The sequence below is a fragment of the Macaca mulatta genome, chromosome 3, assembly GCF_049350105.2.
Source record: "Macaca mulatta isolate MMU2019108-1 chromosome 3, T2T-MMU8v2.0, whole genome shotgun sequence".
NCBI lineage: Eukaryota > Metazoa > Chordata > Mammalia > Primates > Cercopithecidae > Macaca > Macaca mulatta.
The window spans coordinates 73274402-73290059 of NC_133408.1; the positions used below are offsets into that span (position 1 = coordinate 73274402).

Genomic DNA, 15658 nt, shown 5'->3' on the forward strand with positions numbered 1-15658 from the left:
CACTGCGAGCATTAGGGGTGGTGTGAGCTGGCACAGCCTGCTTCCTGCCCTCACTTCTGTGTGAAAGAAATAAGTCAGGGCACTGTGCAGCCACTGGCTGGTGGAGGGAAAGGTGCTGGAGGGAGAGGCTTTACGAAAGTCAGAGCCACCAGGAGCCCCAGGGCCATCCCATCAGTCCAGACGAGCTGCGTCTGGTGCTGGTCCACTCTCCGATGCCCACGGGAGGCACCCTGCCTGCCTTCCTTGCCCTGTGCATCCCCACCCAGCCTCCTGGCTGCTCGGCCCTTGATGCTGGGTTTTGGGAAGCTGTTCTCTCCTCTTCGGTGACATCATCTGCTTCATCAACAGGTTTGCTTTTTCTCAGGTGTTGAGTTCAAATCCCCTAACTCTACTTTTACAGCTAGAACTCAGAAAACTCCATACTCGTTTATCTGTTTAAGCATTTAGACACATAACCTGAGTTTTTATAATGTGCCATGTAACGATGTTCACATGGTCCCATAAGATAATACCATGTTTTCACTGTATCTTTTTAATATTTAGCTATGTTTTATATATACAGATCCTTACCATTGTACTGCAGTTGCCTGCAGAATTCAGTATAGTCCCAGGCTATACAGATCATTAGCCTAGGAACAACAGACTGCATCATATAACTTAGGTGTGTGCTGGGCTGTGCCATCTAGGTGTGTGAAGTACACTCTGTGACATTCGCACAGTGATGACATCTCCTAATGATGCGTTTCTCAGAACATGCTCCCGTGTTAAGGAAGCCTGACTGCAGTGTGAGCTCGATCTCCCTAGAACCCTCCCCTGCCACACCATGGCTATTCCCGATGTGCGGGTAGTGGCTTCATTACATTAAACATGGCAGTGAGAGCTCCTGCCATGAAAGTTCTGGGTGGAGGGTGGGACCGCCCACACGTGAGGGAGGTTGGCGGGGAGTGAGTGGGGCAGCTGAGTGGGAGGCCCCATGCCCATGCTGAGGCCCACTTAATTCCTCTGATTTGTAGCAGAATCAGGGTAAACTTCTACTTATTTTGGTGCTCTGAAGAAACAAAACCTGGGCTTGCCATAGGAAAACCTGTTCCCTCAGGGAATTCCCTCTTGGCTCTGTGAAGGAGAAAAACTACGAAGGGATCTTGGAAATGAGGGGTCTCAGGGGCACTGGAAGGCCCTGGCATGTGATGAGCTTGAGTTGCAATGCACCTGAGAGCCCGAGGGGCTGGCCCAGCCACAGGAGGAAGCCTCTGAGCTGGCCTGGATTTTTTTTCCACTAAAAAGTTATCTGGTTCCTGGGGTGTGATGGTGATGGTGGGAGAGGCTGATAGAGAAAGGGGGGCTCTCTGTACTTTCTGCTCAGTTTTGCTGTGAACCTAAAACTGCTCTAAAAATAGTTTATTAATTTTTTAAAAAGTTATCAGGAAAGAACATCTACAGTTGGTTAGATATGACTAATAACTAGTACCAAAACAGCTTTGTTAACAAAGAATACATTATTATTATTATAAAGTACTCATGAGTAAAGAACAATGAATAATATACATCTAATTTTTTAATACTCAATGCACAATCAACATTTCTGATCAACAGTATAAACCATATAAAAGAGAATTCTGCTTTTCATTTGTACAAATACTGCTTTCATCATTGCAAAACTTTCAAGGTTAAAACGTACCATATGTCGAAGCTACAAAGCTATTGCTTGAACATTTCTGAAACGAAGTTATTGCTGTCTGTTGTTAGTCGGTTACATTGTCACCTCTAACACCAGTCATCAAATCCACAGGATCTCTTAATTTCCAAGAGATTGTATTGTACAGCAAGATTATTTTTGTGGCCAAATCAGGTCATAGGATTCCTTTTTTTAAAAAGATAAGTAAATGCATCCAGAAATGTATGCATGAGTTTAAGTTTTCCCCATAGTTTTATCTGCTAGGTGATAGGGTGGAGCTTCTTAGTGCTTCTGCTGGGAATTCAGATAGGATAGACTTGCAGCCTCAGAGGACACACTGTGGGTAGTGCAGAGAGACACGGAAGGAAAACACACTGCCTGCTACAGTTTTTATCCCAGGTATAATTTGTGAAGAATGTATAACCAATGTTTCTTAAAGCATGAATCCTCTTCTTGAATTCTTGTTTTTCTAAAAGCCATCCAACCACTTACTTAATCCTCTTGAAATCTGCCTTTTGTAATGTAACTGATAGGTCAATGTTTTCTTTCACTGTGGGAAATAAAGGCTACTTGGTTGCTTTGGGGAGAGCAACAATGTCAGCTGCCTAAGTATCAGGAATATTATATTTTATTACTAGTCCACCCTTAATAAAGAGAGCAAGCTTAGGAAATGGAAAAGAGGTGTCTGTTTTATATTTCCTTTGCTTTTCAACCATTGTTTAGACACTCTCCCTTCTAGTGCTTGGAGAACCTTCATGGAAACTCTGTTCAGGTTCTTGACTCTCAGCGACAGATGCGGAGGTCTTTGTGTCTCAGTTCTCTAGTCCTGAGAATCACATACTCCTGCAGAATTTGCCTGCAAGTCCAAGTCCTTGTGGCTAATCCCTAGGCCGGTAGTTCTCAACTTTGGCTGCACACTGGAATGACCTCAGGAGCTTTAAAACTACAAATGCTTGGGTTTCAGCCCCAGAGATTTGCCTTTAATTGGTCTGAGGTGTAGCTGGGCTTTAAGCTTTTTAAAAGCTCCTCAGGTGATGTCACTGCAGCCAGGGCTGAATAACTTCTTTAGGGTGGCTGGGCCCAGCCTCGGTAAGACTGTTGGTGAACTAACCAAAGTGTGCTGAACATTATTAGGGCTCTCCAGATATGACTAGTTTATACTGATAGATGCACATCAATTTTAAATATAAAAATAAAATCATTTGCATTGAAGTCACAGTGTATATATAAACCAACAAAATGCTATGTTATTGCTTTTCTTACATGTACCGGGTCACACTGGCAGATGATGAGGGTATGGCATGCAACTGGATTTTTCTAGTTGTAACAACAGACAGTGAGCCCTTTCCACTAACATTGCCCCAACAGACTCAACAGAACCTGCCTCAGACCAAGCTAAATGTGCCTTCCATCATCTTTTAAAATTTTCTAAATATAAAGGCGATGCTTCTCTTCTTCACCATGACAATGACCTAGCTTAGCTCCCCAATGACGTTGTGCCTTTTTGTAAGAGAGAGAAAGGGCTTTCCTCTTGCCTCAACTTAACCCTTTTAAACAAAGATTTCCGTTTCAAATTTTGATTCTATTGCAGTCTCTCTAAAGTAAACTGTGTTTCCTTTAGTAGAAAAATGAGTTTCTAAAAATATATTGTACAAAGTTCAGTGCTACATAAAGAGGACGATATCCCACAAAAAAGTTACAAAAATAGATTTACATTTAAAAATCCTGTCTGTGTCTTTAATAGTACAAAGCTGTACCCCTGGTATGGCAGGCGTGGCTGGTGAGAGAGGCAAGGATTTCTGTTCTGCAAGGTTTTACAGCCCCCAGACAAGGAAATGTGAGCAGATCATTATATTGCAATAAAAATGTGTGCTTATCACAAGAAAGAAATGCAGAGTAGACGTTGAGGGCAATTTCAATAGGTGTTGCCTACGCGGAATAGCAGCTCATTCACAAAGGAGGGGAGAGACTGGTTTCAACAACTTACTTAGAGAATGTGGAGGGTTCCCAGGGCTTTTTCAAGGCTCCAGTGCGGGTATTTGCCCCTTTCCAGCTGAACTGCTGGTGACGATGATGAATTGGAGGCTTTTGGAATGGCCACTAGCAGCCAAGTCTCAGGCTTATCAGTGACTGCAAATTGTTCTCTCCACTGCACATGGGAATCTCTACCTTACCCAGCTTTTTATTCTACTCTGACTGGGGGCCCTGGTACAGACCCACAGTCCTGTACAACTGAAGACCCTAGAAATAAGGGTTTCAACCCTGGTTGCCCATTAGAATCATGAAAGAGCCCCTGAGATTTGGGTTGAATTGGTCTGCAGAGACCCCAAGCCCCTTCTTTTGAAGCTCCACAGGTGATTCTCTTCTGCCTGAGGGGAGGTGCTGAGTTCCAGTCACTAACCAGCCTCATCCTACGCAAGAGCAACCAGAGGCCTAGTGAGAGTGGCACTGGGTGGGTGGCCCCCCAGCGAGTGCCAAGCAGACCCCCGCCAGGCCCTTCCTTTAGGCCAGAGGTTCTGGAAACTTTGATGAATGTTGCAATAACCAGGGGGTGCTCTGAAAAGGCCCTATGGCTGGGCTGCACCTGAGAAAATCCAGTCACAATCTTTCTGGTTGGGACCAGGAGATTCCCAAGGGCAGTCACCCTTGAGAACCAGTGCCTTTCCTGCTAAGCAATCCACAGTCCCCTTATGTCTGCAGTTGTGAGGCGGAGGTGGTAAGTCACAACATCAAGAACTTTCAGCAAACACCTAAGCTTTGTTGTCATCAGCTGGAGTGCAATAGGATGCGTCCACAGTGCTCCCCCTTACAACCTGGACTCACGGCGAATATAGAGTTTAGAAGACTCATCCCTTCTTTGATCCCTCATGGGGTGACAGGCATGGAGCAATTAGAGCAGCTCCTTAGAGATGATGCAAGAAGACGCACGAACGCTGGGGGCACCTGTGAATATGAGCTCTCAGCTCCTCACTTTCCTTTGACCTCTGTTTCCAAAGGCCACATCTGAAGCTGGGGTCATGGGGTAAGGTCTTCCAGGAACCTGAGGAAGAAACAGCCGACAGGCTCCCTGAAGGGTATTAAGGCCAGGCTATCAATCAGGAAGACCTTCAGGGATGGAGTCCAAGCTTTGAGAACTGACGAACAGGGCTGTTAGGTGAAAATCATGGGACTTTGGGCAGCTCCTCTCCCGACCTGCCCACCATGGTCGCCAGATCCGTGGAGAGGCCAATGGCTTTGCGGCTTGTACCAGACAGAACTGTGCCTCCCTGGACAGATGAAGTGAGAACTATTTTGGGAAGTACAATCTTAAAATTAATACATTTAGCAACTAAACTTTATGGTGGATAATTAAAATATGAAGGAGAAGAAAGCTAGAATAGCTGTTGCTCTTTTATTATGTTAGCGTTTCAAACTACAAAAATACTAGAATTTAATGCTACAATGTGACTCGCTTACAACTGAGCTGCCTCATCAATCATCTGCTTCTTGACACATACGTGACAGCAGAATGTGAGTCCTGTTTCCCAGTTCTGACTGAAATATTTCTGTTTGTCCTGAGGTGAATGAATAATGGAAGTGGTTTACTGACGATACAAAATCTCAGATTCTTAGAAATGTTGCGTAGTCTTCTCACTAAGCATGTGCAGAGATGATAGCTCAAAATCCCCGTGGGGGATGCAACTTTTAGGGATCTTGCGGGATGAGCCAAGCTCATCCCCTGGCTTAGAGGGAGCAGGTTGCTCGGGCGACTGACCTCAGCCTTATGCGGACTTCAGCAGTGAAGGCGTCTGGCAGCTGTTTCCTTGATCAGGGTGCCCCTGCTGCACCTGCACTTTCCACCTCCCCTGTGGCTGAGACCTGGTCATCCTCCTGTGAGGCCTCCCTGATGAACCTTCCAGGTCTCCTCAGGCAGGACCCAACCTTCCTGCTCTGTGCTCTCACAGTGCCTGGCTGACGGGTCCTGTCTAGCATTTGTCAGGTTGTTTTAAGGTTAGCATCTTTGAGTCCATTTCCTTTGCTAAATTGTAAATTTCTCAGAATCAGGGACTATGTTTTATTTATCTTTGTACCTTTCATACCCATACCACGTTAGTATAGGTGCTTAGGGGTATTTGAGAGCATAATAGAGTGGAAATGAATATAATTTTATTTTCATTGAGACAAAAATCAAATACTTTCTTAACAAAGCTGTAGGGGCCCTGACTGATCTGGGAGTCAAAAAATACTTTAAAAGCAAAAGGAATATTTTGTATGTGTGTGTGACTGAACATAACTGTAGGCTGAAAATATTTTCTGAACCATTTCTTCCTTGATAAATTGGATGGGATAGATATTGACTAGGGGAGTTTAAAACACTGTTTACAAAGGGCTGCTGTTAACCAGTCAGGTTACAGGGCACACACAGATTAAGAAAAAAGGTGGGATCCTAACTAGCTGAGTCTTCCAATTGTAGAGAAATTATTTTAGCAAGGAACTTTTTTTCTTCTAAAACATCTGCAAATGTTGTGAAAGCATTATCAATTTCAAACCCTAGTTTCATATTTACTACCTGAATTCCACATTACTCATAATGCCACTCTCATTCGCACCTGTAAAATGTCCCGTTGTGGCCAGAGCTGTAAGTGCTTGAATAGCTGACTCAGGGCGGAGACACTTTTTGTTTGACAAAGGGTAAGGATGGGGTCTGGGGGCAGCTGACCTGGAGGGAACATATACTCTGAGTAAATAGCTTTTAAAGTGAAGTAAAAGGAGAAAATTATCTTCCATGAGGAACCCAAACTAATTTTGGGGGGTTGGGGTGATGGCTAAAGGAGATTTCAGAGCAGCTTCATTTTTGTGGTCTCCTGCTCTATGCCCCAAAGGACCTGATGCATTTCATCTGAGCCTCAAATCAGGAGATATGTTTTTGCGAGAACAAAAGCGGTGCTATCCTTAGGTATTCCACATTCTCAGCTGTGGGCTATTGGTCTGAATGCCGATGAATCCAATGTGGGCTGGAATCCGAGTTATTATTTGATGTGTCATCCTCTCTTGCTGATTCCATGACAGCAAGACAGGGGCAGCATACTGAGTTTCAAAACAATGGAATGGAAGACAAACAAGTCAGTCTAACGCTCACGACTGGAAACCACTAGTCAACCAGTGGGGAGTAAGTACCGTGGGGACATTTTTACAAAAGTAAGTCTAAGGAAGAATTCTATCCCCTCCATTTCTTTTTTGCCCAGGAAGGGACAGAGTGGCTTATCCTATTGTACCTGCCATGACTTGATACAGTACCGATCCGGCCTGCTGGGGCCATGAAGGGCTTCTTGGATCTTTAGTGTTTTGCAGTGGAAGCCTTGAAGCACAACCACTGGAATCAAGCGTCCACTGGAAGACTTGTGGCCTGTGCTCCTTGCTCACAGTTGGGCCTGGATGAACTCAGGGTGGCAAGTGCTACCAGCAAGCTTCTTCTTTGTTGGAAGAGCCCATGGAAGTAAAAATGAATAGTGACAATGAAAAACTCCAAGATCCCCAATCAATAAAAATCCTGACATATACTTTTTTTTTTTTCAAATATACTTCCTTGAAGGATAAACTTCTGCTCAAAGGGACAATATTCTTGCTGGATGCGTTTCTGTAAATGCTTCACAGTTTGAAGACAAAGGAATGCACCTGCAACTTCCCAAAATGCGCCCGAGGTGGAAGTACTTCCTGGCTGATCGGTGTAAACGTTGAGAAACCAGTCTGTGGGTCTAAGAGCTAATGTGGGCATGGCTGTTGGGATGGAGGACCCGCTGTGGCTTGGTCCTGGGTATTGACAGAGTCTGGATTTTAAGGGCTCATGCTGTCCTCCGTGGTCATGCTCCAATAAATTCACTGCTTTGTGGTGCGACCCTTAGGTATTCTGCATTTTCAGCTGTGGAGCCCTTAAAGATGCCATTTGGCTTGGCTTCCTTGGGAAAGAAGTCCTGCTGGTAGTCAGGGTTGTCCAGGCTAATTTGGTGGCTGCCTTTCTGGGCCCAATGAGCAGGGCTGTCGAATGTGCTGTTGACACAGGTGGGCTGGACAGTGTTGAGATACTCGGGGTTGCCCACTGCGGTGCTGTGGGGGTCCTGGTAGTGTGGGTCTCTGCTGGGCGCAGGGTTCAGAGGCTGATTGTGATAGACAGGATTCTGCACAGAGCCAGCGGGCCTTTTGGGAACAGACTGGTTTATGTATTCTGAAAGTGGAAAGAAATCAGAGGTGAAGTAATCAGCAAAGCACCATCCCATGCAAGATCCCCGGGTTCTGAACCCCATGAATGTCTTCAACAGGGAGATTTATGACAGGGAGCAGGAGCCTTGGGAGGACCCTCTTGCTGTTGCTGCAAAAGAAAGTGGGTTCTTTCCTGCACTTCTCAAAGTAATGGACACGTGTGTCTTTTGTAAATTTAAAGTTCTCAGAGGATAGCCTGCTTTGAGGACAGTGTGTGTGTGTGTGTGTGTGTGTGTGTGTGCATGCATGTGTACATGTATGTGTGGTGTGTATGTGGTATGTGTGTCTGGTGTGTGTATATGAGTGTGTATGTGTGCTGTGTGTGTGGTGTATGTTTGTATGTGTGTGGTATGTGCATGTGTGGTGTGTATGTGTGTGTATATGTGGTGTGTGTGTACATGTGTATGTATGGTGTGTGTGGTGTGTATGTGTCTTTGTGGGTATGTAAGTGTGGTATGTGTTTGTGTGTGGTGTGGGTGTGTGTGTACATATGTGTATGTGGTGTGTGTACGTGTGTGTCTATGGTGTGGGTAAGTGTACATGTGTGGTGTGTGTATGTGTGGTGTGTGTGGTGTGTATATGTATGTGTGTGGGGTTTTTGTGGTGTGTGGTATGTGTGTATGTATGTGTGGTGTGTGTGTGGTGTGGGTGTGTATGTGTGCACACATACATGTATGTGGTGTGTGTACATGTCTGTGGTGTATGTGTGTGGCGTGTGTACGTGTGTGTGGTGTGTATGTGTGGTGTGTGTGTGTGTATATATGTGTGTGTATACGTGTGTGTGGTGTCTGTGTGTATATGTGTGTGTATGTGTGTGGGGTTTTTGTGGTATGTGTGGTATATGTGTGGTGTAAGTGTGTATACATGTATGTGTGTGTGTGGTGTATGTGTGTGTATATGTGTGTGCATGTGTATGTGTCTGTGTATGGTGTGTGTGGTCTGTGTATGTGTGTGGTGTGTGTATATGTGTGTGTATGTGTATGTGTGTGTATATATGTGTGTGTGTTAGCAGGTTGTGAGTGTCTGGATAAAGCTTAAAATTTATTAATATTAACTAATATTTAATTAGTTAAATATATGTTTCACAGGTCAAGGATAGAGCCAGCAGAGAGAACAGGGATCAAATCTGTCACACACACACATACACATACACAGATGTACACACATCATGCACATACTCACACACACACGTATGTCTGTCGTTTGTTTCATAATCTGGAAATTTTGCAGATTCATTCTTAAAACAGAGGTACAGCAAACAACCCAGACACAACAAGGAGCTTGTGCAGGCTCCATCATGTGTTTATCTGCTCCTTACGCCCTTCACTGTGTCTGCAAATCTGCCACTGTTTCCCCCTCTGGAGATGCTGGAGGGAGCACCTGGCTTGGACACTGGGTGGTGGAGACTGGCTGCTGCTGAGTGGGTCAAGGAGGCTGAGGAGCAGGAATGTTTCCAGACAAGCCACTCACCAGGCACTGGGAGGAAGGTGTCGTCTATGCTGTCCTCAGTCAAGGCGCCTGTGGGGTCTGAGCTGTATCGCTGTAAGAAGCTGTCTTCCTTGATGGGACAGCTTTGCAGCTGCAGGAGGAAATGAGGGAAGGTTACTCCAGTCAGGGCTGCTCCAACTTCAGTGTGTGCAAAAATCACCTGAAATCTCCTTGAGATGCAGGTTCTGATTCGTAGGTCAGGCAGGCCTGAGAGTCTGCACCCTAGCGGGTGCCCGTGCTACTGGGCCGCAGGCTGCAGGGTGGGCAGCAGGGCTGTGCTGGGTGCTGTCCAGCAGAACTTTCTGCAGTGAGGGAGGTATGCTATGAGCGGTGCTCTTCAATACGGTTGCCACTAGGCACGTGTGGCTACTGGACACTTCATATGTGTGAGAAACTGAATTTTATATTTCATTTCATTTAAACTTACTAACATTTAAGTTGAAGTAGCCACATGTGGCTAGTGGTTTCTGCATGGCACAGTGTGGTCTAGACCAGAGCCTCACATTTCAACAGGCATCAGCATTACCTGGAAGGTGGCTCAAACAAAGACTACTGGGCGCCACCCCCAGAGGTCCTGATTTGGTCAATCTGGGGCGGTGGCCTGAAAAATGGCATTTCTAACAAGCTGCCAGGTGATGCTGCTACTGGTCCAGGAGCCACGCTTTGAATGGCACTGTGAGGCGTGACAGCCATGCAGGGGAAAAACCCACACAGGAAGAAAACTCAAGATTATCTGGGTTAAGATTATTTAGGTTAAGGCATTTTCCATGTATAATAGAGTCGTAGTGCAGAGCTGTAAATGCTGGCTTATAAGGTGTTCATACATACCCCATTTCTATCAATGCAAGCCACAGTGGAATTGTTGCTAGTTGCACTCTGAAAAAGAAACAGAGAAGTTGCCCATGGAATGCTTGTACCGCATCTCATCCACTTTTCCTGAATGCAAGTGGTGTGCCTCATGGAGGATATCGTGAAGGTGTTTAATTTTTGTCTTAATCATTAGTTTTAGAGCAACTATGTTTAGTTTTGATTTAATTCTGTTCCATAGTGGACCTAAAAGGCTTACAATCAAGTTGTTGCAATGCAATAAAGTAATACACTTATTTAATTTATTTTGATTTTACCATTTGGTTAAAATTGACTTCATCTCCATGTGAGTTTCACTAGATGGCTGTTATTTTCCCTAAAATTCATTCATTTTGTTCAATTTGAGAGACAGCTTGAGAGAGACAGAGGTTTCATACCAGAGAGCTCAGGAGGGGAGTCCGTGACGTGGAGGGGCTGCTGAAGAAGCCTTGCTGTGGGATGAGGTACTCGTCGGCATCCACCACGTCGTCCATGTCTTCTTCATCCATCAGGGCACGGTAGAAGTTGGAGTCTGTAGGGCTTGGCAAATGCATTCTTTCATCCCCCTGGTGCAGAGATTTTGAGGCTATTAGAATGGCCCGCAGAGATGCTATTCCACTTCTTGGCTATAGGAGCAGGGCTCTATTGCCAGCAGGTGCCTGTGTGTTTGCCAATTTTGTTATAATGAAATCCCCCTTAGTTCTCTGAATTATAGCTGCCTCCCTCATGGCATGTGGGTGCCTTAAAATAAAACATGAACCATCCTTTGATGCTTGAAAGCCCCTACATGGGATGCAAATAGCTTCTGAGGAAACAGGGAAGAAGCTGCAGCGTTCATCGAGTGTGCACCTTGCTGTGAGGTACTAGGGAGTGTATTTTGCAACATATCTTATTAAATCTTTGAGACCAATCCTGTGAGCCTGGTTTTGGTATTCCCATGTTATGGAAGGAGATAGGTGGATCGGCTGCCTGGGTGATGGGATGAAGTGGAGGGTCAGGGGTGTGAAGCCAGGTCTGCCTGACACTAAGGCCAACACACCATGCTTCTCTGTTAGACCCAGCTGAAGCTTTGGCTAGCTGGACAGTGAGGATGAGTGTGGGAGGAGAGTTCAGGCGGGGACGGGGAGATGGAGTTGGGTGGGCCCCACTCACGGACCCTGCTTAGTTCACGATGTGGCCTGCGCCTTAACTGAGGCTTGCTCTAATGCGCTGGGGGGTTTAATAATGCGATCTGGGACACAGGGAGGCCAGGTTGGCATGTGACAGAGCACAGTGACATGAGATGCTTATTAGAGGGACTCTTCCCAATGGAAGGACAGGTTACGATTTGTACCTGAATAACAAGGTAGCGCTGGGGGTCTCGGGCCATTTTGGAGAATTCAATGATCAACTCACGGAACTTTGGGCGACTATCTGCGTCTATCATCCAGCCTGGGGAAGGAATGAGAAAAAACAGTGCAATTACAACACTGGAAGAAATGATAAAGACGGCATTGCTTAAAGAAGGCATTGGTGATGCAACACTTCCAGTCAAATAAGTGATGAAAGAACCAAGTCTTTGTGGTAGACTTTTCTGTCTTGGCCAACTAGTACTGGTTACTGTTTAAAGACCATGCCAGCACCGTACATTTGAATCAGAATAACAATAATGCCCTCCAGTTTTTCTACGCCCACTCTTCCTGGGGTCAGCATCCTGTGTTGTTGCCTGAGGGGATGGAGCAGTGTGGGTCTGTGCAATTGCTCTCTGTGAACTATCCTGACTGCAGGGTGCCCTGCACCAAGGTCCTCACTCGACATCCACCCTCAGCATTCCTTCAGGCAGGAAATCAGATGCAACGTAGAAAAATAGGCTTTAAAGAATTTGGGATTGGGTCCGGGCCCCTGCCCCTGGCGTCTCCAGTACAGCACATACGCAGTGGGCATGCATGCAAGTGAGAGGGCTGGCTGCGCTGGCAACTTCCATAGAAGGATACACTGTTAACTGTGCTGCTGCATGTGACTACCCAACCATCTAAATCCAGATTAAACAAGTTGGAGGTACAGCTACTGCCTGGAAATCCTCATGCCTCTTGAGGGATCACATTTATTTTCCGTCCACAGGATGTCAAGCTATTTTAGGCCAGACTGCTATGTAACCTTAGACGAATCACGTGGCTTCTCTGGATTACAGCTTCCTCAGCTCAAACCAAGGAAGTTAAAAAAGATTAACTCTGTGGTCTAGAGTTCAGAAAGGCACTAATATTTACATTAACTTGGCTCTGTCATATTCCCTATACAACTTTCTTTTGCGAATGCTCATCCCATGTATGTAATGCTACCTCCAGAGCCCACTGCACTCGTGAATCTGGTAGAATGATAGCATCGATCAAATTACACACTCTTATGTGCAGAGACTTCACATAAATCCACTGGTTTAAAAGGTTTAAGTCAAAGCAGAAATGTTGACTCTATTAGCCTTATGTTGTTACTCACTATAATGCATTTAAAAACATTCAGTCTCTCTGGTAACAGGCTTCAAAATACAGGGCAACTCGGTATTTCATTGAGTAACTCGGCGAATAGAGTATTTCGGTGTAATGGCTTGCGGAAGACTTGTTTTATTTATTTGCTTGCAAACATAGGCAAATGTCAGGTCACACTGCCCAATGAGTCAAGAAGTATCTTTAGAAGAATGCTTGAAGGGGTATTTACAGATGTTTCTGGATTTGTGTGCCTGCCTTAAGTAATGTGATGACATTTCTCCAGGGATGCAAAGGCCCCAGCTGTTTGGCTAAGAGCAGCCACCAAGGCTCAGCTAGCAGTGTGGACAGCCCCACTGGTCACTCACACTTGACCATGATCATGTAGACATCGATGGTACATATGGGTGGCTGGGGGAGGCGTTCTCCTTTCTCCAAGATGGAGGAGATCTCGCTGGCAGGGATTCCGTCATATGGCTTGGATCCAAAGGTCATCAACTCCCAAACGGTCACCCCTGAGAGGATGAAGTAAGAAAAGAAGGCAGTGGGATCATGAATGAATTATCACAATCCCTTGCTTTAGTCATCATTACTGGTTACTGTTTCTTGATGTTTAGAAACCTACATTTCTGTAGTCTTGGGCAATTTGCTTCAGTGCTGGAAGCCTCAGTTCACCTCTCTATAAAGTGGGATAAGAACAGTATCTGTTTCACAGGATGGCTGTGAGTGCCCAACAAGATAATACAACTGAAATCTGTTGTATTAGCGCAATGTCCAGCAAGTAGTAAGTGACTGATAAGTGGTAAACTTTGGTAATTAACAATAAAGACAACAGTAACTCTACTAGCATAAATATTATGCTCCAGACAGGATACACACTCAGTCACCTGCTCTGAGGGACCTGTATCTGCAGAAGGAGGAAGATGCAGATTCTGAACAGGGCTGTAAACTGCACATTTTTAGATCATAAAAAATTGGAAATGAAAAAGCTTATGTTCCTTTTGATAAAAATAAAAACCTCAGGAAGAAACTGAATCCCTGAACAGACCAATAATGAGCTCCAAAATTGAATCAGTAATAAATAGCCTACCAACCAAAACAAAGCCCAAGACTAGATGGATTCACAGCCAAATTCTACAAGATGTACAAAAAAAGCGGATATCATTCCTACTGAAACTATTCCAAAAAAATTGAGGAGGAAGGACTCCTCCTTAACTCATTCTATGAGGCCAACATCATCCTGATACCAAAACTTGGCAGAGATACCACACAAAAAAAGAAAACTTCAGGCCAATATCTCTGATGAACATAGAGGTAAAAATCCTCAACAAAATACTGACAAATTGAATCCAGCAGCACATCAAAAGCTTAAGCCACCACAATCAAGTCAGTTTCATCCCTGGGATGCAAGGTTGGTTTAACATGCGCAAATCAATAAATGTGATTCACCACATAAACAGAGCTGAGGACAAAAGCCACATGATCATCTCAATAGCTGCAGAAAGGGCTCTCAATAAAATTCAACATGTTAAAAACTCTCAATAAACTAGGTATTTAAGGAACAAACCTCAACATAATAGCCACCTATGACAAACCCACAGCCAACATCATATTGAATGGGCAAAAGCTGAAAGTATTCCCCTTGAAAACTGACACAAGACAAGGATTCTCTTTCTCAACACTCCTATTCAACATACTATTGGAAGTCCTGGCCAGATAAATCAGGTGAGAGAAAGAAATAATGGGCATCCAAACAGGAAGAGAGGAAAACAACTATCCCTGATTGCAGATGACATGATCCTATATCTAGAAAACCCCGTAGTCTTGACCCAAAAACCCTTAAGCTGATAAACAACTTCAGTGAAGACTCAGTTGTACGAAATCAATGTACAAAAATCATTAGCATTCCAATATGCCAACAACAGTCAAGCTGAGAGCCAAATCAGGAATGTAATTCAATACACAATTGCCACAAAAAGAATAAAATACCTAGGAATACAGTCAACCAGGGAGGTGAAAGATCTCTACAATGAGAACTACAAAACACTGCTTAAAGAAATCAGAGATGACACAAACAAATGGAAAAACATTCCATGCTCATGGATAGAAAGAATCAATATCATTAAAATGACTATATTGCCCAAAGTAATTTATAGATTAAATGTTACTCCTATCAAACTACCAATGAGATTCTTCACAGAACTAGAAAATACAATTTAAAAATTCACATGGAACCAAAAAAGAGCCTGAATTGCCAAGGCAATCCTAAGCAAAAAGAACAAAGCTGGAGGCATGATGCTACCTGACTTTAAACTACAGGGATACAGTAACCAAAACAGCATGGTACTAGTACAGAAACAGACATACAGACCAATGAAACAGAATAGAGAGCCCAGAAATAAGGCTGCACACCTACAACCGTGTGATCATTGACAAAGTTGACAGAAAAAAAAAAAAAGCAATGGGGAAAGGACTCCCTACTCAATAAATGACAACTAGCTAGCCATAAAGAAGATTGAAACTGGACTCCTTCCTTACACCATATACAAAAATCAACTCAACATGCATTAAAGACTTAAATGTAAAACCCCAAACTATAAAAACCCTGGAAGACAACCTAGGTAATACCATTCTGGATATAGGAATGGGCTAAGATTTCATGATGAAGACACATCAAGCAATTGCAACAAAAGCACAAATTGACAAATGGGATCTAACTAAACTGAAGATCTTCTGCACAGCAAAAGAAACTATCGTCAGAGTGAATAGACAACCAATAGAATGGGAGAACATTTTTGCAAGCTATAAATCTGAGAAGGGTCTAATAACCAGCATCTATAAGGAACTTAAGCAAATTTACAAGAAAAAATGAAACAATCCCATTAAAAAGTGGGCAAAGGAAATGAGCAGACACTTTTCAGAAGAAGACATACATGCAGCCAACAAGTATATG

General features: G+C 44.2%; 1 protein-coding gene across 2 annotated transcripts in view; it reads right to left on the reverse strand.

Annotated features, from left to right (window-relative positions):
- Positions 1–1539: 1539 nt before the first annotated feature.
- Positions 1540–15658, reverse strand: part of EGFR (epidermal growth factor receptor) — a 194974-nt gene continuing 180855 nt past the window's right edge. For both annotated transcript variants that reach the window (XM_015133436.3, XM_028845766.2), the window contains exons 23-28: positions 13074–13220; positions 11580–11677; positions 10645–10812; positions 10229–10276; positions 9383–9491; positions 1540–7877 (exon numbers count right to left, since the gene is read on the reverse strand). In XM_015133436.3, the coding sequence (XP_014988922.2) occupies positions 7516–7877; positions 9383–9491; positions 10229–10276; positions 10645–10812; positions 11580–11677; positions 13074–13220 (932 nt within the window). In that variant the 3' untranslated portion in view covers positions 1540–7515. The remainder of the gene's footprint in view (positions 7878–9382; positions 9492–10228; positions 10277–10644; positions 10813–11579; positions 11678–13073; positions 13221–15658) is intronic.